At 37.6% G+C, this 23,424-nt stretch overlaps 1 protein-coding gene across 4 annotated transcripts in view; it reads left to right on the plus strand.

The window, feature by feature from the left end:
• Positions 1 to 23,424, plus strand: part of CSNK1G3 (casein kinase 1 gamma 3) — a 115,198-nt gene that overhangs the window by 81,228 nt on the left and 10,546 nt on the right. For 2 of the 4 annotated variants that reach the window (XM_046000035.1, XM_046000036.1), the window contains exons 7-12: positions 3,150 to 3,235; positions 3,356 to 3,440; positions 5,252 to 5,400; positions 6,557 to 6,652; positions 21,339 to 21,445; positions 22,062 to 22,085. In XM_046000035.1, coding sequence (XP_045855991.1) covers positions 3,150 to 3,235; positions 3,356 to 3,440; positions 5,252 to 5,400; positions 6,557 to 6,652; positions 21,339 to 21,445; positions 22,062 to 22,085 — 547 coding nt within the window. The remainder of the gene's footprint in view (positions 1 to 3,149; positions 3,236 to 3,355; positions 3,441 to 5,251; positions 5,401 to 6,556; positions 6,653 to 21,338; positions 21,446 to 22,061; positions 22,086 to 23,424) is intronic. The other 2 variants (XM_046000037.1, XM_046000038.1) reach the window with 2 other exon arrangements.

Here is a 23,424-nt window from a genome sequence, read left to right on the forward strand (position 1 = left end):
AAGAAACTATATGATAAAAACAAGGTATTGGTATTGAAGAAAATGAGTTTAAACCCTTTTCCCACATGGAGCAAAAAGAAAAATTATCTCAAATGAATCCCAGATTTAAATTTAAGAACCCAAGCGGTAGAATTTCTTGAAAAAATAGAAAATCTTTGCAACCTTAGACTAGTCAGAGATTTTCAGATAGGACATAAAAAAGCATAAGCAAACAATAAAACCCTGTTAAGTTGGGCTTCATCAAAATGTGAACTTCTGTTCTTTGAAAGATACTGTTAAGAAAACAAAGCAAGGTACATGTTTGTAAAACTTATATCTGACAATTACTTACATCCAGAATACACAAACAACCCTTACAACTTTATAGCAAGACACATAGCACAGTTTTAAAAAATGAGTAAAACATCACAAAATGATGTTTGAATAAGTAGTAGCACAGATGAAACTGTTCAAAAATATTAATCACTGGTGAAATTCAAATTAAATCGCAGTGAGCTAACACCTCACAGCCACTAGCAGGGCTGAAGTATAAAAGAGTGACCATGCTAAATGTGGAATGGGCAATACACCAGCCAGTACATGAGTTTTAGCAAGGTTGCCGGATACAAGTTCAATATATAATTGAAGTCTCAGATGTTGCTGGTGGAGATATAAAATGACACAATCCCATTGGAAAACAGCGTAGAAGTATCTTAAAAAGTAAAATCTACAGTTTCCATATGAGGTAGTAATCCTCCTCCTAAAACTTTACAGAGAAGAAATGGAAACATATGTCCACACAAAGACTCGTACGAAAATGTTCGTAAAAGCTTTATTTACAATAGCCCCAAACTGGAAGTTACTCATGACCTGGCAACTGGTGAATATATAAGTATATTGTAGTATACTACTCAGGAATAAAAAGTAACGAACTACCAGTGCACACAACAACATAAAAAGATTGTTGAGTGAAAGAATTTGGACCCAAGGGTCCATATTATACGACGCTTTTCATATGAAACTCTATAAAAAAATCAGATTTAATGTAGCCTGACAGAAAGAAGATAAGTGGTTGTTTTGAGGCCAGGGGAAGGGAGGATAGCTGGCAATGGACATAAGGGAACTTTTTGGAGTGTTGGAAATAGTTGTCGATTGTGGTGGTACTTAGGTGTACATTGTTAACATTTTTCAAACTGTACCCTTACAAAGGATGTATTTTATTATGTGTAAAGTATACTTCAGTGAAAAGAGTTTCTTTTTTTAGTGTTTATCAACTTTAGTGCTGTATTTCAGAATCATCTGCTAAGCTTTTTAAAATGTGTGTTCTTCTAGCTCATGTCATACCCAAGGAATCAGTCACTCATTTGAGGCATTTAAAAGTTTCAGAGGTGATTCTCATTCTCAGTGGGAGTTCAGAAATATATATATATTTTTTCTTTGCATGACTCTTTATTCCAAAGGGTCCCAGGATCTAATAAGGTCAAATTGTATGTATAAAATATATTACTCATCTTTCTCATGTTATTCACATCCCCACTTTTTTTTTTTTTGATTTTTTTTTATTTATTTATTTGACAGAGAGAGACCACAAGTAGACAGAGAGGCAGGCAGAGAGAGAGAGGGAAGCAGGCTCCCCACTGAGCAGAGAGCCCGATGAGGGACTCGATCCCAGGACCCTGAGATCATGACCTGAGCCAAAGGCAGCGGCTTAACCCACTGAGCCACCCAGGCGCCCCCCCCACTTTTTTTTTTAATGGCTTTAAAAAGACCTTGAGTCTATTTTATTTATTTTGAAAGTTCTCTGTTTTTAATAGCATATGCATACATTGTTTTGATAGAAAATTGAAGCAGAAGAGAAAAATTTGCCATAATGCTACAGTTTGAGTATATGAAATGAGAAGGTGGAATGTCCTGTCTAATCCTCCAATCTCATAACCCTAATTACTAACAATGTGATGCATTTTCTTCTGGATATCTTTGTTTCCTTGTAGGAAAGGGACACATATCTAGTATGATGTGTTTTCAAATGTTCATTTTTCTATTTAAGTAGTCTGTGTTGAGTGCCTGCTCTGTGGCAGCCGTTATACTTGGTCCTGAGGATAGTGAGCCAAGTGACAGCTACTGTCCTGTAGTCTGCCGTCTGGTGGGAGGATAGATAAAGACTAGAAAATAACTACACACACACACACACACACACACACACACACACACACACACACAGTAGCAAGTGTTACAGAAAACAATTGTGGAATGAGATTAAATAGTAGAAATTAAAACCATTCCTGTCCTGTTCACGCTTAGGTAGTACGATGATGACTCATTTGGATAAAACATCTTACACATTTATAATTAAAGTACTATTTTTTCCTCTAATTGTTAGAGTTTTTGTATTATTTTAAAATAGTAAGGAATCTTAAGCATTTAACTTCGGTGACCAAAAAATTGGAAAAAAATTTCACTTAGCAAATATAAGTGCCTTTTTGAGTCTTCCTCTGTGATTGTCACTCAGTTAGGTGCTGTGCAACATTTTGTTACTAAAACAGCAGTGGCAATTTGAAAATGGCAGTTTGTTCTAACAGCTTTTTGTTTTTGGCGGTGGCAAAGGAGTTATTAGTGTTGGGATGGGTTGAATACAAGTGTTTTAAAGAGTATATTACATAAAATCTAATTGCATTTAATATTAATGGAGAGTATATAGGATGGATGTTTTGTGCTCATATAAGCTCAGGAGATACAGAGTTAAATGAAGTGAGTAATTTTTATCTCTGGGGTTTTTCTTTAACCTTTAATATGTTACATCCTGGGTCTTCAAGATGGAGCTATGGTACACAGTGACTCTGTATTTGATCATGGAACCCTTTCTGACTTGCTTTATACTTCTGTGGATAGATATCTAAAGAGAGCAATGAGTGTCCAGTGGAATCTTAAAAAAACCAACCAAGCAGAAAGACCCCCCAAAACGTAGTGGCATATTTTAAAGATGCACAGTAATTTTAATGTTAAAAACATTGTTTAACTGGACATGATTTGTTGCTTGTAAGCACTAGATAGTTTATGTTTATATACTGAACTTTGAGAATTAATGTATATGTAACAAAAGAGTCAGTTCTCCATTCTTGTATCCTTAATTGGGAGAGGAAAGTGAAATTGATGTTTCTCTTATATTTCAGAACAAAGTAGAAGAGATGACTTAGAAGCTTTAGGTCATATGTTCATGTATTTTCTGAGAGGCAGTCTTCCTTGGCAAGGTTTAAAGGTAATTGTTTTTGTGTTTCCTTTTGAATTTTATAAATTGTTAATATGTCAGGGGTCTGTCTTCCAAGTAGTTAATTTTAACATCACCAGCTTCTCAGGACTTTTTTCCTTTCTGTTTTAGGCTGACACATTAAAAGAGAGGTATCAGAAAATTGGAGATACAAAACGAGCCACACCAATAGAAGTGTTATGTGAAAATTTTCCAGGTAATGAACAACATGTGCTTGTACACAGAAAACCACAGCAGTTAACTTCCATTGCTCAAGTTTGTAATGACTGGTTTTCCTGCTTAGAAGAAATGAGTTCAAAGTATGATTTTAAAAGATGTCAGCCTTTGATGCGTAGACCACAGGGACAGTTTGTATATTTGCTCTGTTAAGATGGAATTAATAGAAGAAAATCCCATTTTTTGATAGTGTTGATAGTGATATCAGCTAAAATATCAGTGACATACTTCTAATAAGTTAAAATACTTGCTGAGAAATGCAGCTGTACAGTTTTGGTGCATACTGTTAGTCATTTGAGTCTCATTGTCAGACTCAAAGGAGGTGTGATACATGATTTAGTTTTCAGAGTACATTAAGATCTTACAAACCTTAGTACTGGCAAGCTAATGTTACATTGGGGGGCTTTATAAAAATAGTTTTACTTCCATGCAGAGTTTTGGCAACTCAGATTAAGCCAACAAAAATTTTCTTGATTCCTAAATCAGTTAAGGAATATGAATAATGTGTTGCTAATGTCGGTAAGTAAAAAGTGAACCAATCTGGAAGGTCCAAGACTGAGATCATGCCTCACTTCATTATTCGCGTGTCCTCCTGTCCAGTGCTGGCATCAGTGCTGGAGTATTAGCAAGCAGTGTGATCTCAGGGAGCCCTTCAAGTTTGCTTTCGTTATTTGGGGACAACAAACTTTAATTGCATATTTTTCGTGTTTGCTCTAACATCTAGAACCGGAAGATTAAAAAAGATTTCGGTTGACACTAGCAGTGTAGGTGTAGACGGACTGGCTCTGTGTTACTCTGAAGCATATACATATTTCTGCCGGATAAAATGGGGGTGTCAGGGTCACTTAGCCAGGTAATTAGCTAGAATGTAGAATAGTGAGAGTCACCCTATGAGGAAGGTCATTGGGTGCCATTCTCATTGCCCTTAGGGCTGTGCATGATTCTGTTTTCACTGGCCACTGTCAGTGAATTGAATCAGAAAAACACCCGAGAGTAACCTTCCATCTCTCACTACAGTGATTTCTGTGTTGATGGTAAAACCCTGTTTTACTGATTGCTCACCATTTTGTCTATTGATTTTTATGGCTTTTTCTTCATTTTCCCTTAGGAAAGTAGGCTTTTTAAGAAAAATACTTATCTCTAATACATTTGGGAATTATAGTGGCACAGAGAAATTTATGTATTATCAAATAATTGTTGTATGACCAGAAATTAAATAAAAAATTAAACTCTGCTGCGGTTTTATTTCTGAGATCGCTTAGCTTTGTTTGGTTAGAATTCTGCTCATGGCCCAAGTTAGGAATTTGAATCTTCTGTTAGTCAGTTAGTTGAATGTGCCTGATAGTAGAAGAAATCCATCATGCTAGTGTGGATGCTTTCATATATAAATCAATTCCCATCAGTATTTTAAAGAAATTTTTAAGTTTATGAGCAAAGTGTGGTGCTTGTGTTTAAGTAATTGTGCATTAAGTTACAAATTCAATCTTTAGTACTATCCAAGGTTTTTACTCAAAATAGCAATGTAAAATAAAAATTTTAGCTTTTCCTAATGAAGTGAAGCAGAAGAATTTGTTAAGTAAAACCTCTCATTTCTCCTTTGACCCTATATTTTTCTTCCCTTCTCTTCTCCTTTTTAATTTCATTATGATGAAATTCCTTAAATTTTAAATTTTAGTAGAATTTTTTTAACTTTTTCTTATTTTTGTAACACTGTTTTTAGACATTTAAATAATTTTATTATTAATGAGTATATAGGAAAGTATAATCAGAATAATTTTTATTCCTTTCCAGAAGAAATGGCAACATATCTTCGTTATGTAAGAAGGCTAGATTTTTTTGAAAAACCAGACTATGACTACCTAAGAAAGCTTTTTACTGACTTGTTTGATCGAAAAGGATATATGTTTGATTATGAGTATGACTGGATTGGTAAACAGTTGGTGAGTACTTTGTGCTATATAATGAAAGATTATTTGTAGTAACTTTTCCCCCACAGTACAGCTTCTTTGGTAAAAAGAGTTGAGTACAAATAACTTTTTTAGAAGAGTTTATTTATTTATTTAACAGAGAGAGAGATCACAAGTAGGCAGAGAGGCAGGCAGAAAGAGAGGGGATAAGCAGGGTCCCCGCTGAGCAGAGAGCCTGATGCGGGGCTCAATCCCAGGACCCTGAGATCATGACCTGAGCTGAAGGCAGAGGCTTTAACCCACTGAGCCACACAGGTGCCCCTAAATTAAAGGTTTTAATTATATTAGCAGTTTTATTTAGCTTAAATCTTAAATAGACTGGTACTTAATTAGAACATGTTTTGGGTTTTCAAAACTTTTCTAAGTTTTTGTAACTTAAAAAAAAATTAGTCTTAACTGTAACTATAGAATTGGTGCTCATCACTTAAAGGGACACATCATGAAATTCTTTCTTTGAAGGGACAACTTTTAAAATATTCTCACTAGTTGTTTTTTGTTTTTTTTTTTTTTTGATAAGTAAGAATGTCTTACAAAACTTTAATTGTGGCTTGCTATTGGCCAATTTTGTCCATATTTGAAACTACCAAACTCTCAGATTCAGGTATTTTTGAATCATTGGCTTATTTAAGTGTTTAATCTACATTTTTCTTAGATCCAAAGTGAATTAACTATGTAAGTCTCATCTGGGTCAAAATATTGACAACACACCATTTTATTAGCTTATTTTAAAAATAATTTTCTTATTTTCTTAAAATGATTTGTTCTGTTTATGCATTGGCTTTGAAAATGAGAGACATACATGAATACATTTTTATTCTTCTGATATGAAAAAGTAACCGAAAGTAAAGACAGCATTAGAAAGCCTTTAAATGTTTTTGAAAACAGTGTAAAAATGTAATGAATATGAAAAAACAGTGTAAAAATGTAATGAATATGAAAAAATGAAAATGAAATGAAAACAGTGTAAAATGTTCTCTTGTTTTAGCTTCTTATTTTTAGTGACGTATTTCCAGAAAGATCCCATTTTGTAAGGCTTTACTTTAGGTGTCTTTTATTATTTCAGCAACTCAATAATTGTGAGTAAGACTTCTGTGATAGTCTTACTATTGATGCTCATTCTGTATTGTAGCCAACTCCAGTGGGTGCGGTTCAGCAAGATCCTGCTCTGTCGTCAAACAGAGAAGCACATCAGCACAGAGATAAGATGCAACAATCCAAAAACCAGGTTTGCTGCTCTTTCAGATACGAAATATCTTGATTTGCTTCTGTATTACCTTTTGACAGCCTAAAAATAAATTTGTTTTTTTACCATGCCCAGATGATAGCCTCACAGGTGTGCCCATGTGGATGTGTGTATGTGAGCACATATCCACACATATAGATACATATTGAAGGATTGAAATAAATCTTTTTTCCTTCAGTAGATGAAGATGATATACACATGCATAATAAGGATTGAAATGCACAGATTTGCAACAAATGAACTGTTTCCCCCTCAGGTTCACTCTTCACTAGTTTAAAATCACATGAAATGTTTAATGATAAATTTCTAATTAGTGGTATAAATTAGTATAACTTTGAGCAATATTTGATACTCTATGAAAGTGGAAGTGTTTGGATATCTTGTTGGAGTAAATTATAATAGCAATTGATCTTTCTAACTGCAGTCTAATTTAGCTCAGTAAATTATTTGTTGAGTTTCTCCTATTTGAAAGCTACTGTTCTGCATATCGCAGAAATGCACGAGGAAGGAAAACAAAATAACCCATAGGAAATTATTTTGTAATGAGTGGCTAAGACCTCACTCATTCTCTGGAATCAGACACACATGGGTATAACTTGATCTTGGACAAGTTACTCCATCTTTCAAAGCCTTAGTTCTCTCATCTGTGAAACAGAAAAATGCTTGTTAATTCCTATAAGCATTCAGTAAATCTCAGGTCTCATGGCTGGTGTTACTGTTATGATTATTACAGTAAACTCACAAGTAACTGTATTACCAAACAGTGTAACCTCAGTCACATGGAACATACTAGTAAACTGCCATGAAGGTCATTGGAGTATGGGCATCTGTAAAGATTGTATGCAGAAGGTAGCTTTTGAGAGGAACCTGAAGAATGAATGGAGTTTTTTAAAGGCAGATGAAAGAAAAAGGGCATTTGGGGGGGAGAGTGAACAGTGTAGAAGAGGAAGGAGAAGTTTAAAAATGTAGTTTGTTTGAGGAATAGTAGCATTTTAGTTTGCTTTGAGCAGAGACTAGGTTCCAGGCAAGCCAACAGATAAATAAGAGAGTGAAGAGTTTGTATTTCTTGGGTAAGGTAATTGAAAGCTGTTGAAATTTTTGAGTGGTGGTCTCACTTTTCTCTTTTTTGTAAAAAGAAGCTTGATTTAATCCATCTTTGACATAAAACATTTTGCTAATTGGGAATTAAATAGTGTCTTTAGAATTTTCAGTTTTAACTCTTTCTGGGGAAAGATAATGTGCTATCTTTTCTTACTCTTACATCTTTTATCCCACTGGAATTCAAGTGAGTTAATAAACGAGATAAAAATCCAAGGAAAGAACACAACACAATATAAAATCATAGCAAAATAAAATATATCCATTTAGGGGATATTTAACAATATTATGCTTTAAAGTACAGCCAATTAAAACAGAGTAGTTTTAGAATTTTGCCTTAGAAAAATTGGGACAATCAAGAATTTAAATACAAATTTCTTCAGATATAGATTACTATCAGTTGATAGTTTGAATACTCTGGTAAGATGCTGCATATAGAAAGAAATGGCTCCAAGTGAAGATTTGGAGTTTGTGTCTTATAAAGTAATTTCTCAGTTGGATGATGATCAGTAATTCATGTTCTCTGGAGATGTCCTCTTGAGCTGTTAGGTATTGTAATAAGTGAAACTCTTCTCTTAATTTTGAGTTTAGTTATAATTCAGATGTCTTCAAGTTGAACTTCCTGTGTGTTTCGACTTGTCTTCCTAGCTAGATGGTGAGCTCAGTTAAGGCGGGAACCATGTTTTATTTATGTAGTCCTTGTTGCACTAAATGTAGGAAGTCGATTTTTGTTTTTCGTTTTGTGTTTTTTTTTTTTCAGGAAACCCTTTAGGGTAGCTTATGTATTAAATTTGAGACCTGGATATGTGCACTGTCATCATAATAGAAAAGTTGTATGTCTCAACTTTTCCTAAACATCATTGAATCAGTAAACATTTCAGGTGTGTGAGAAACTCAAAATTGACAATCGCAAAAGAATATTTAGTTAAATGACTGAAATGTTGCAGTGTCCCCAGTTAAACAGTTTTTACTGTACAGCTGGTGGTTGAAGTTCAGAATCTCCTGACATTTCAGAGAAGGTGTTAGATACATGTAACTTTTGTTTCTGAAGAGAAGCTGGAGACCTGTTCCTGTCTTCTTAAAGAGGTCCATGACCCTTAAATGTTACCTGTTGTTCTAGGCAGTATTTAGGTGTTCGTTTCCATTTTAGCATCATTTTCATTCTTTCATCCTCTTCAGATTTAATCTCTTCAAATTTACCTTAGTTTAAGCTACACAGCTGCTAAATTCTGGTCTTGAACAAGGAGGGTTTAACGAAAAGACCTAGAACTGTTGTGATTGCTTTGATGATAGACCTCATGCCTCTTCAGACTTCTGCTGTAATTTTGCACTGTACAGTTTAATTTGGGAGGCTTAGTGCCAGAACATTTATTTACTGTGCCTGTTTGGACTTAACATCTCTTCTCTCATAGGCCTGCTCTGGCTACTGATGGTCTCAGGCTCCCGAGGGGCCAATATACTTGGCACTTTGTGGCAAGGTTTTTTTGGCAAGTTTTTCATGATTTAGTTTGAAAAAGAAAGAAAAGAGCACCAAAGACTTTAAACATATGTCATTGTTTTAATGAGCTAGTTAGTACTACTGGCAGAGCAGCTGGTTCTTGAGTTAGAATCCCTGCTGCACTTTTTGCAGTGTCTCTGACCTTAGTCAAGTGTTTAAAGTCTCAGTCTCTTTATCATTGGAGTGAGGATGATACTGTCTCTCTCATAGTGGGATAACACATGCAAAGCCGCTAATGAAGAACCGAACATGTCAAAGAATCTTAAATATTGTATTCCTTCCTGATCTTTTTATTAGTGCTGTCCACAAAAACTGACCCCTATTAAGCAGCTACTGCTAATTCTGCTGGTAGATTATTTTTTGTGGTTATTGTCATGCCAGTTTGCCAGGTCATGTGAAAGCATCAAGAATTTTCAGCCTATCGTGGGAATGGGTTCCTTAATTTGAACCAGATAAAAAGAGGTCAAGGAAGCAAAGGGATTCATATGAAGTAGGATTATCACTTATTAAAAAAAAATTCCTTGTCATATCCTCATAGTGTTCTATATAACACTTGTCACTTCTTAAAGAATTCTTCTGTTTTCTCATATTAACCTCTCAGTCAGAAACACGGTACTAAGCAAGAGAGGAAAGTTTTCTAGGATCTAAGTACAGCTGTTTAAAGACTTTTTTTTTTTTAAGCCTTTGCTAGAAGTAGTTCCTCATCAGAAAACCAAGGGGGACATCTACCGTAAGATAATATAGTGGATGGCATTTTAGTACTTCGGTGATTTATTTGGAATGCTTTCCTGGGCACTTCATTTTTACCTCCCTGGTTCTTTTTTAACTTCATTTATAAAATTGGAGGCTGGACCGTATCATATCTAAAGCCCTTTCACTTCTAAATTCTATGGTTCTGTTTTATTTCTGTGGTTGATCATTACTTAATGGTATCCATGTGATGAAAACCTCTCCACATCCAGTATGCAAAGTTAACTGCATCTCTGACTCAGAATAGCAAGGATATTTTAAATTTCCTTGTATACTTTTATTTTCTATATTATAAGGATGAGATGTTTAACATATTGGGTTTTTCTTCTTCCATGCATGCCACATGCATTAAATAAATGGCAGTCGGCAGACCACAGGGCAGCTTGGGACTCCCAGCAGGCAAATCCCCACCATTTGAGAGCTCACCTTGCAGCAGACAGACATGGTGGCTCGGTACAGGTATTTTCTGATTTTTGCATGAGTGATTATTTCCCAGATTTATACAACTAACCCTTTTTTGGAACTCATGGCATGACTTCATATCCTACTGAAAAACTTGTCGCTGAACTCTCCATAATTCTCTTCCTTTGTATTTAACCAAAAAGCAAAATTAACATGGTCTGGAAAGACCACCAGGGATACTACGATTTTGCCTTTGTTCATTTTTGCAAGTACACGCAACAGTATTGAAGTAAGTCATACAACAGGTTAGAGAAACAAACTGTATTACTTGAGATATGTGTTAAACTTGATTTTTCAGTAATAAGATCAGACTTTTTTTTTAATGTTGTAAGCAGTAGAACACTTTTATAACTTTTCCTTTTCATTGATTTTTTTTCCTTCTTTAAACTTCAGTCAGTTGAATAGATAGGAAATTTTTTATCTTTAGTACTCAGAATATACTTTCTGATTAATTGGTCAAATGAACATGACCCCAACTATTACAATGGTATATTTTGTTTCTAGAAAATATCAGATGGAGAAAATAATTTCAAGAACAAGTATTTATTAAATAATACTCCTCTCAATTTTCTGGATATTTCTAAAAATTTAAAGCCGTCCTTTATTTTTTCGAAGTGTTCACCCCCCCTTCTCTGTACCCTTAGAATACCTTATCTTGCCCTCCCATGCCCCCTCAATTTTCATCTTTTATGAGAATTGTAGAAAGGGGAAGGTTACCAAGTCTTTTATTTCTTTTAAAATGCTAGCTTAAGGTAATTTAAATTCCGGTTCAAAGTAATTGAGATAATAAATATTATCTCCATCCATTTCAATTTAGAACTTCCTTTAAAAATTTTGATATTTTTCCCCACATATTTCCACTTGAATAATTTTCCATTATGTTTTTACCAAATTTGCATTTTTCTTAGTGAATATGTATATATAGTCTATTGGATCTCTGCTCTGGATTTTATTCTTTCTTGATTTGAATTCTAAAAGTCAGTTCTTGATTAAATCTTGTAAGTTCTTATATTTTTCTCACCATTAAATTTTAGAAGTAATTTAAGTATGTAACCAAATATTTTTATAGAACTTTATAGCCTGTGGACCTCAGTCCTGTGTAACAGAGGTATTTGAAGAGGACTTAGAGGCAAGAGTGCCTGAATTGTAAACATTTTTGTGACTCCAATTCATATCCTTGGAAAAGTTAGTAGAACAAATTATATTTGGTTCCATAACACAAACTGGATGGCGTGTGTGTCTGTACGCGTTTACATGTTTCTAAGTGTTGTATGTTACGACAGCAGGTGTCCGGCTCAGTGTTCAGGGATACCTGCAACAGTTATGACACTATTAGAAAGCTTTCTGGCCACTTCTGCACCATTACCACAAATGTGTTATTTTCTTAGTTTCTTCTTACCCTGTGGGATTCCCCGAGGTGGTTCATGGGATCTCCAGACTATCAGGGGGTGATTATTGGCTCATCAGTCTAGTGCTGTATGTTCTGTTTTTTCATATGTTCCTTGAGAGATATTTCCACTGTACTCCTTTCTCACCATCTCTTTAAAGCTTCTCTGCCTATGGAGACTGCACCAGGCTTCATCCTAATATTCAGGATGTAATCAGTTTTACTTACTAGAATTGTAGTAATACATAAGTAAAGCAAAGAATTTTACACTATTTCTATTGACTTCCTGAATATATTTTACACCATTAACTAACCTGACATGATGGACATTAAGCAAGCTTAACTCCTGTGAAAAATGTACCGACAGCCTAAGTAGGCTCATGCCTGAATCTTGTTCTGTCCTAAAATATTGACTTCATTTATGCTTAATATACTATGCACGTAAAAAGTTTGAAAAGTTACAATATGACACTTGTGTAGTTGGGCTAATAAAATTGTAATTTAATACTAGTAATATGAAGAGGAAAGAAAAGTGCCTAAAATCTAAGCTAATGTGATCATTATAATAAATGAATACTTCATTTAATTCTGAACAAAGGAAGTGAAACAGTGTATTCAGTCATTCTCATTCTGATAAAGGGAAGAGAGAAAGAGAAAAACCTTTTTATTAATACAAAAGTGTGAGACTAATTTGCCTTGAGATTCTTTGTGCGTTGATCATTGCACTCCCTGTTGGACAATTTCCAGTGTTGACTTTGTAGGAGATGCAGAGACTTTATATGGCAACTAAAAAACTAGCTTTCAGCAAATACTAAGGTCCTGTCATCAAATAGTTTCTTAGAAAAGGCATGACCGTAGTAAGTTGATAGCTATCTGGTAAGAAATAAATATGGTGCAGATTTAGGAATCTGGAGTGATTCAGATTGAATCAGAATCAGGAGTTACCCCAGTTAAGCCCATTGGGGCCCATGGCATTCATCCCTCATCTGTCACTGCAGTGTTTTCTTGGAGCTCAGAATGGCTCTCAGTGCAGCACCACAAAGCATTCTGGGCTGCTTCCAGTTGACCTACAAGATGAAACCTCTTGCTATTTTGACTTACAGAAGGATCCTCGGATATTCATTATTTCAGGTGTGCTTTTAATAGGAACTAAATGGTGGAGTCTAAATTTGAACTCCTTGTTTTTCCAGAATTACAATATGTATTATAGGTCACACATCTGGTTTGCCAAGTTGATTTCATTGCGTTTAAGAGTGCAAGCCCTAGAGTAAAATTTGAGTTTAAAATCTATGCCATAGATTATTCATCAGTAAAATGGAAACTTTTTTTTTCAGATTTTTAAAGATTATTTATTTATTTGAGAGGGAGAGAGAGAAAGAGCAGTGAGTGTGAGAACACAAGGGACAGAGGGAAAAGCAGGCTTTCCGCTGAGCAGGGAAGCCATTGTGGGGCTCGATCCCAAGACCCTGGGTTCATGACCTGAGCCGAAGGCAGACACCTAACCGACTGAGCCACCCAGATGCCCCAGCAAATGGAAATATAATAATACTTCTACCTCATGGTTTTGTCATGAGAATAGCATAGAAGGTGGGCCTTTTGAAAGACTAAATACTAGAATAATCTATTGCTTTTTCAGATTAAGAAACTTGATTAATCTCTGGGAAGTGAAGTCTAGTGGTACAGCTCAAAGGAAGCATCGCCAAATTGGAATTTATCCAATTTTATTCTATATCTTTAGTGTAATCATGTTAATTCACTGACCTGAAGGATCCAGCTACACGTTTGATAAACTTTTCCCACAGAAGAGATTAAAAATTATATTCAAATATCTGAAGACTAAATTTGAATTTGTTCTTGGCTTTTATGTGTTTTGGAAAAGCACCTGGGCAATCAGGCATATTCCTCTCTGCTCCCTTTAGCATCCTTGGTAATAAATACGGCTAAGAGGGGCGCCTGGGTGGCTCAGTGGGTTAAGCTGCTGCCTTCGGCTCGGGTCATGATCTCGGGGTCCTGGGATCGAGTCCCACGTCGGGCTCTCTGCTCAGCGGGGAGCCTGCTTCCCTCTCTCTCTCTCTGCCTGCCTCTCTATCTACTTGTGATCTCTCTCTGTCAAATAAATAAATAAAATATTTAAAAAAAAAAAAATAAAATAAATACGGCTAAGAATCTTAGACCTAGCACTTTCAGTTTCTGGGCCAGTCGTTATTTGGCAAATATATATATAAGTGTTTCCAGGAGGTACTAGGCATTGTACTTTGAATAGAAGGAAGAATGACAAAGATAGGGTGCCTTTCCCATGGAGCGTTAGCCAATGGGGAAGGTCAATTAAACAGGCAGAGTGGTAAGCGGAGAACGTATAGTGTACTATGAGAACATACAGAGAAGCACCTAACCTGGATTTCATGGGTTAAGATTTCCTGGAAAAAGCAAAACCTTTCTGTATTCTGTCTTTTCACCTGTTTCTATAGTAAAGCTTCAGTAGAAGGAGTTAGCAGATGGAAAGGGTCTAGAGAGGACTGTCCCAGACAAGAAGGCAGCACAGGTAAGGTGGTGGAGGAGAGAGGGAGACGTCTTGAGCAATTGGCTGCAGTCCAGTCACGCTGGTGTGTATATTGAGAAAGAGGACCGAGAGGTAGGCAGGAGGCAAGTCATGAAGAACCAAATAGGTCTTGTTACTACGTTTGGACTTCATTTGAGGATATTGGGTAGCCGTAAAGAGAATTAGATAAGGAAGGTAACTCTATTAGTGTGTTTTCTAGGGATGACTTTTATTGGAGACTAGACTGAAGGGAAAACAAGTCTAAGGCAGGGACACAGTTCTCAGAATTCTAGCTGAGGGAAAGTGATAGATAGCCGAAATGAAGAGAAATGAGAGAATTTGCAAGATAATTAGAAGGTAGAATTTAGTTGGTGTCAAGGCTAAAGGGGAAGGTCATGTCACTTACCTGCCTTTTTGATGTGTCTCTGCCTGGCAAACCAGAGTCTCCAAAATGAGGTTTTAAAATGTGCCACTGACGGCAGATACGGCTCATCTCGAATCCCACGGGGACTGTGCTTTTGCTGGAGCATGGCTCCTTTGAGCTCAAGGTCAACCGGAAGCCCAGTCCTGGAAAGCGGAGAGGCAGTTTTGAGCAGAGGGAGGAAGACAAATGTCAAGGGCGCTACTGAAGACTGCTTCATGTGCTCTGGTGTAGAGCCAATCGTTGGGGAATCTCAGCTGGTCGTACAGCCTTTGGTTGTGGTTAAAGGAACACTGTTGTTTCTGAGTCCCTGAAAGGGAAAAGGGCTGACTCCCAGACAGTGCCGCTGTGCCTGCAAGGGAAGGATGAACGTTACCTGTTGTGCTGGGCACGCAGGGATTTTCATCAGCCTCACTTGACACATACCCATGCGGGTGAGGACAGCAGAAAAGAATGGGACGAATGCATTTCGGAATGATCAGGAGGCGCGTGTAGTGACGAGTTGGGAATAGCAGGTGCCATGCCTCAGCCCTTCCTCCATTGTGCTCATTGTCGTTAATGCTTCTCTTTCTAAAACATGGCCAGTCACCACTTTCACTCTGCTCTCTCACATCTTTCAGAGCACACAGGTACTAACAAGGGGGAGGGGGGGTGCAGATTGAGTGATGAGTACAGTCATGTCTTTTGTCCTGTTTTCCAGGGTGCTGAGGTCTGTGAGGGAGCATTTGTTTGAGGAGAGGGGTTGGGTGCCCTTAGCAGATGAGTAGTGTCCGGCTCCACTCCGTCTGCTTAGCTTAGGAAGTGTCTTGTCCAGGGGTCACTGGGGAAGTTCAGCATTACAGGTTTATTTTTTATTTTTATTTTTTTAAATTTTTTATTTATTTGACAGAGAGAAATCACAACTAGGCAGAGAGGCAGGCCGAGAGAGAGGAGGAAGCAGGCTCCCTGCGGAGCAGAGAGCCCGATGCGGGGCTCCATCCCAGGACCCCGGGATCATGACCCGAGCCGAAGGCAGAGGCTTTAACCCACTGAGCCACCCAGGCGCCCCTACAGGTTTATTTTCATACCCTTTTATAGTAACCTTTATAGCAACGTCTCAAAGGCTGGAGTACTCAGTATAGTGCTCTGCTTAGTACTTTATAAGTGAAAGTTAGATAAAAAAATCCATTTTGGTTTCTCTTTGCTGAAAGTCAGTGAGAATCTCACTGTACCTTCCAGTTGTCAGTTGGAGTATCAGGAAGATCAGTTATAACTGTAGCTCTGGGTTTTTGTTTTTGTTTTTTTAATTTTTTAAAGGTTTTATTTATTTGACAAAGAGAGAGTACAAGGAGGCAGAGAGGCAGGCAGAGGCAGAGGGAGAAGCAAGTTTCCCACTGAGCAGGGAGCCCGGTGTGGGGCTTGATCCCAAGGCCCTGGGATCATGTCCTGAGCCAAAGGCAGCTGCTTAACTGACTGAGCCACCCAGGCACCCCTGGGTTTTAGAATATGTAAGAAAGTTGGTTTCTTGTAATACATGGGAACCCTAGCACAGGTCCAGAAGACTCTTTGGGAATTACTCTTACCTATATCTCATTTATTAGTGTGCTTTCTTATAGATGGCTTTTAGGAAAAGCTTAGGGCATAAGTAAGATAGGTAACATTTTAGTATTTCTAGTGTATTTATTGGATAGAAGGAGATCTGGTTAACTAAATTAGTGAGCCTCTACTGTGTACTTGGTGTAGTATGCTTTCAGTAGCTCATGTAGAAATGAGGAAGGTGGTACTCTAATTTGTATGAATTCATTGTATGTGGAAAGTAAATTAATTGGCCTTATGAAATCATTGACTATGAAGATACCATGTGTTACCTTTGTACTCAGAAGTCTTTGCGAATGATTTCTTTTGGAATTAGGCTGGCAGCCATCAAGTGAACCATCATTTCTCTCCCATTGTTAGCTGCAGGTTCAAGGCCCCCTCCTCTTAAACTCTGATACACTAAAATTAACCCCGCATCTGGATGCCTTTTTATTTGTTTTTTTTTTTTTGTAACATCTTAAAATAAAAACTGTATTAAGTTTCTTGTCAAAGTGGGAATATCAGAGAAAATTTTTTTAAGAAAAATAAGAACAAAAACCCTGTAAAACACCTGAATTTTTTATTTAAATGTCAAACCTCAAAGCAGCTGTAATTTTTTTTAATTATGTTAGTCACTCTACAGTACATCATTAGTTTTTGATGTAGTGTTCATGATTCACTTTTTGCATATAACACCCAGTGCTCCATGCAGTCTGTGCCCTTCTTTAATACCCATCACCAGGCAAACTGTTCCCCCCGACTCCCTGCCTTCTAAAACCCTCCGTTTGTTTCCCAGAATCCATAGTCTCTCATGGTTCATCTCCCATTCCAATCTCTTCCCCTTCATTTTTCCCTTCCTTCTCCTAATGTCCTCCATGCTATTCCTTATGTTCCACAAATAAGTGAAACCATATGATAATTGACTTTCTCACTTTGACTTATTTCACTCAGCATAATCTCCTCCAGTCCCATCCATCTTGATGAAAAAGTTGGGTGTTCATCCTTTCTGATGGCTGAGTAATATTCCATTGTGTGTATGGACCACATCTTCTTTATCCATTTGTCTGTTGAAGGGCATCTCAGCTCTCTACAGTTTGGCTGTTGTGGGCATTGAGCAGCTGTCCATTTTGGATACTGTCATTAGAAAAATCAGCTGATGCATACCAGTATTTTGGAGACTCCTGTGTTCTACTTCAAGTTATAATTCTAGAGGTGTTACCTAAATGGAATCATTCTTTAGAATTTGGTTTATAAAAATAATTTGTATATATTTGTTTGTTTGATTTAGGTTTCTAGGAATGTAATGACATGTGCTCTTTATAATATTTTGTCTTTGTTTTTTCTTTGTAAAATCCCTTTCCTAAAAGATACTAGTTTTTTTTTTTTTAAAGATTTTATTTATTTATTTGACAGAGAGAGATCACAAGTAGACAGAGAGGCAGGCAGAGAGAGAGAGAGGGAAGCAGGCTTGCCACTGAGCAGAGAGCCCAATGCGGGACTCGATCCCAGGACCCTGAGATCATGACCTGAGCCGAAGGCAGCGGCTTAACCCACTGAGCCACCCAGGCGCCCAAAGATACTAGTTTTCTTAAGTGAAAACATTTTTAATGCCCTGATACACTCTCATGTCACCAGTATTAAGTAGGCCACTTTTATAGGAGAACTCTTTTACCACATTGATTCTGTTCTTAGCCTGGGATATTAGCCTTTACTCAAGAGAGTTAGGGAATCTGGGAAACCAAAGAGAAATTACATAAAAAAATAAAAAATTTTATAAAAATAAAAATAAAATTACATAAAAAATACATAAATGAAGATATTATTTCCTTCTAGTCTGGCTCTGATCAATGAGGCAAAATGAGATTTGAAACATTTCACTAAAATAAAGCTTATTAAAGTCAGGTATGACTTTGTGTGAGCTGAAATAAGTCAGATTGTATAATTACCATGTTCATACGGTTGCTCTTGCTGGAAGTTTAGAATACCTGGGTTTTGAATTTTCAATTATGCCGCTGAACATAAGGGGAGGCATGTTTGAGGAGCTGCCTGTAGTTGCGATGGGGTCCTTCCGGCTCTCTTGGGCCACGGAACTTGAAGGAGGAAAAGAAACCTGTGAATATCATGTTGAATATCATGTTGAGGGAAGAGCAATGGAAATTGTTGTATGAGCTGTTTATCTTCTGCATGCAAAGCATTGTGCTAATTACAGATAGCGGCGAATACAAAAGTATAAGATAAGAATCCTGCTTTGCAGCTCCTTTCCGAAACAGCGGAGGAGCACTGACATTTTAAAAATTAAGAGTAAAGAACCAAATTAAGTTTGATAATTAGAACCAATAATGATTGTTAAATGTTTTCAGAAAGAGGGAGAAATAAAGAGGAAAAAATTGACATGGAACTCAGTACGGTGGCAGGAAGGAGGAAGCAGAGCAGCCGACTGAGACCCAGGGGTACTCCTCTTGTTGGCCTGGTTGTCTCTGACGAGGATCAAGGCCGTTCTGTGTGTTTTCAGCTGTGGGCACAATTGCAGTGTTTATTTTTAAGTACTTGTTCGTGGGGTACAGATAACTCAGCCTCCATAATCCTACATTTGTCTAGATTTGTTGGTTCACTTCTAGTGACTTTTCTTGGAGTTGTGGGGTGAGAGGCCTGTTTCTGTGCACCGGAATATCAGGCCCACAAGGGCCAGGGTGTTTTTCTTGTAGTTTTCTAAGTTCCGGGGACAGTGCCTGGCACATTGTGGCCTCTCAGTAAGAATGTAAGAATTAGTTAGGTTTCAGTAAAATGGGGTTCTGTAGATGGACCTATTAAGTCTAGTAGTCAGCTGTCAGTCTGCTCTCCAAGCTTTTGACATATTAGCATGTTTTTTTCCCTTATGATGAGCTCAGGGAAAGCAGCAGAGCTGATGGTTACATTTTTAGCCTGGAGGTCTGGGAACATGGTAGGGTCTCCTAGAAATTGGAACCGTAGATAGGAGGTGTGACACATTTGAGAGGAGTATGAGGAATTCGGTTTTGGAAGTATTGAGTTCGAGGTACCACATGTGGCCTAGGTGGGCATGTGGGTGAGCGGTGGGGCTCAGCAAGCACTGTATGTAGAGGTTGTAGCTGAAGCCCTGAATGCGGGCAAAACTGGCTGAGGAACAAGGGCGACAATTCCTGGAGCTCTTAGAATAGCCCAGTCATTGCCCTTTACACACTGATTCTGTTTCTTCCTCTCAGTCTTGTTCAATGGATACTACCGTTTGCCGTTTCCTAGTTGAGAACGCCGAGGTTTAGCGCGATGCGGTATCTTTCCCCGGTCACACGGTGGGTGAGTGTTAGAGGTAGGCTTTGTTTCTAGACCTGTCTCCTCCAGAGTATCAGCTGGTGCTAAGTGATACAGAAATGTATGGGAAAATGAGGAGAAAGCAAAGGCCACCAAATATATTTTTCTAGGAAATGTTGGTAACCTGCAAGAGTATGCTTACTTAGAATTCTGATGCAGCGACAGAGTATAGATTGCAAGGAATTAAGGAATAAATGAGTGGAAAATTTTATAAAAATGCAGGTGATAAGTTAAGACTGTTGTTTTGAGAAGTTGAGGGGGAAGCAAGAAATAGGACAGTGAGGTGACTTTTTTGGACAAAGAGGATTTGGGAGAATATGGGAATTTTGCTATGATTTTTATTTTGTTTTAGGATTTCATTCATACATGTGTTCATTTATTTCAACAAATATTTATTGATTGCCTGTTCTCTGCCAGGGTTAGTAGGGAGAGACAGCGGGGGAATAGTACAAAGTCCTTGCTGTTGTGAGGCAAGAGTAGGCGAGAGTAGGTGTCAAGAAACACAGTCCAGAAAACATCTGTCTGGATAAATGCCATACAAAGAGTTAACTGTAGAGTATAACGTGCCATAGGATGTCCTGTATTGAAGTCTCAGATTGTATGATGGAAAAAGGCTGCTTTCGAGATGTTCTCTGAAAATCTGAAAGAGAAGAATATAGCCAGTGAGCGGAAAGAGAGTTAGTTCAGGCATCGGGAATAGGTAATGCCAAAACCTTAAGGTGGGAATAAGTTTGACGTACTGGGTAGAGGCTAGTGATCATCAGAGAAGGTAGTATGGGATCGGAGGGGTGGGCAGAATCCGGATACTGTGGGGCTTTGTAAATTGAGGCAAGAATATGGATCTTTATTTTAAGTGAAATGGGAAGTTGATACTTGAAGAGATTTAAGCAGGTTAATTATACATGGTCTAATTTCAGTCTTAAAATGAGCGCTCTGGTTGTTGTGTGGACAATACATTCATGGAGGGCGGGGGGGCAGGTGAAAGCAGAAGACCAGTTCACAGTTCGTTGCTCTTATTCATACAAGAGATCATGGTGGCTTGAACTGAAGTCCTGGTAATAATAGAAGTGGGAGAACTGATTAGATTGGGGATGAGTTTTGGGCGTGGAATTTAACCAGCCATGCTGATAGACGAGACGTGGGGTTTCAGGGCTTCAGTCCAAGAGAGGAATCACTGTGATTCCAGGATCTGGGCGTGAACAAATGGGTAGAGTGAGCAGTATGCGAGGGAGATACAAGGTTGGTTACACACTGAAATCCGTCGGAAGGAGCAGGATTGAAGTTTGCATGGGAGATGATTCATGACGTAGTAAGGTGCCAGTGGTGATGGGCACACCTTGGGGAGCTGATTTGACACCAAAGTGTAGGAGTTAGTCTCACACAGCAGAGGGAAAGAGACAAGATAGAAATTTCAAGATGAAAAGGAGGTTGAAAAGCAAATATTGGATGACCTTGAATTTTAATAAAATATTAGACCTGTTACTATATTCAGTTACGAACAGCTCAACCACATACTAATTATTTTATGTTCTGCATATTAACTTTCTAAATTAACCTTAATTTTACCTTAATATTTATCATTGTATATAACCTGTTACTTTGTATATATATGTATTTTCTTCTTTCTGGCAGGTTGTAAGCTCTACAAATGGAGAGTTGAACACAGATGACCCTACTGCAGGACGTTCCAATGCGCCCATTACGGCCCCTACGGAAGTAGAAGTGATGGATGAAACCAAGTATGTACTTGCTTGACTTTTTAAGTAGCTTTTTGTGCTTCGGCTGTGCATGTTTGAGATTTATAGTCATGTACAATTATCCCAGGAAATTTTTTCAGGGAACAGGTGCATGCAAAACAAGTGATATTTTCAGTCGATCACTTTGTATAAAATAGTGCTGTTTCAGTAAATATTTTGTAATACAAAAATAATTATTTAAAAACTGGGCTCAATTTCTTAGAATTAACAGTGCAGTTTTGGCTTTTTGTTTATAGGAGTATTGATGCATGAAAATTATTTTGGTAGGTATATGCTCAGTTTTTTTGGTAAGGATAATGAATTTTGGGACACTAAAAAAATGAAATTAAAAAAATAAAAAGTATGCATTGTTTATCTGAAAAAATGAGTAAATATTAATTTTATAGTATGCTGCATGCATTCATATTAGTTTTAAAGTAGTTTTTCTATGAATGTAAATGACGATGCTTCTTGGGGAAAAAAGTAAGCATAAAAACAATATGATTTTTCATTGTGGGCTATATCTGATGATTTCTCTTTCTCTCTTTCTCTCCCTCCCTTTCCCTCTCTCTCTCTCTCCTTTTTTGTTTTTTGTTTTTGTTTTTGTTTTTGTGTATAGCTGCCAGAAAGTGTTGAACATGTGGTGAGTTTTCAAGTGTAGGCAGGCAGAAATAGCTCCCTTGACTGTAATTTCAAAGATTTAGTATCGTTTTGCGCTTAAAAAAAAAACAAACTTTCAACCTAGAAATTACAGTTGGTCGACGTTGTTCAAAAATATTTGGTGTCATTTGCATTAGGTCTGAAAAGCAAGAAATAATTGTTTGAGGAGCTCTTTTGCCTGCTGCACATTTTTTCTTTTTGTTCAACTGACATAGATTTGGGGGCACCTTTTAAGTGAGTAGCTGGTAACGCCCACTCTGCTTGTGCTCATGCGTTTGTTCTGTAACCCAGAGGCTTTGTTTGCTATTTGAAATAGAAAGATTTTTGAGTTTTAAGCTCTCTTTTTCCCTGTTGGAAAGATGATTAAATACACACAGCAGATCGTTCACCTCCACCCACCTTGATAGTATCACAGAGAGCATTTCATTGATTACTTGCATCGCCATTGAGTGCACGTTGGGTATGCTGATAAACTCAGGATTAACGATAGAGAGCATTACGGAAGTCCTCACCTGAAAAGGTCCTGCTCATTGCAGATACTATGTCAAAAATATTCCTCTTAAGTCGAGTCGGTGTTGGATTTAAACTCTTCTCTGGTATCTGCCTCTAGTTGAAATGCCATGTTTCATATGTTGCTCTCAGCTTCAGGACAAATCTTGAGTGAGCCTGGGAGTGAATAGAGAAAAGTTGCTTTGCTTAGCTTAGCACACTTTGGGACATTCTACTCCTATCCAAAAGAAACTTTACATAAATTCCAAAATGCTCATTTGCTGGCCCGTAAGATGCGGAGACTTTTGTTGGGGAGATTTCTCTTTAAAGAGCAGTGGTCAAATATCCATTTTTAATCACTTTGTGGAATTTATTGACAGCGTGACCTAGTGGATTTGAGGATGTAATCAATCAGCTCTGTACTTGGGCATTTTTACAGTGAGAGCAAATACCACCGTTGATGTTTGCTTGTACAGTCGTAAGTGGAGTTCCCAGAGTGGTGTGGCCGAGCAGGGCACGCACGTCCTGTGTACCCAGCGTGGGTTGAAGAACCCTGCTTCCGCCACTTAGAGTTACCTTCTTCAACCTTGTTTCTTTCTCTGTAAACTGAGGCTCATAATATCCGCTCTGCAGGTCATTGAGGAAATTAACTGTGATAAAGAACTTCACATGGCAGGTGCTTGGGAGCTCGTCCCACCCTGTTTGTCTCCCCGCTGCCAACGACCTCTTCAGTCTTTGTTCTCCTCAGCCTTGTCTTTCCAGCAGGTGTCCCCTGTTTTTACTTCCATACCCCCACTGTTTGCTGAGACTGGCTCTTCTGTGTCCATTTTGTC

Source organism: Meles meles, chromosome 3, assembly GCF_922984935.1.
Source record: "Meles meles chromosome 3, mMelMel3.1 paternal haplotype, whole genome shotgun sequence".
Taxonomy (NCBI): domain Eukaryota; kingdom Metazoa; phylum Chordata; class Mammalia; order Carnivora; family Mustelidae; genus Meles; species Meles meles.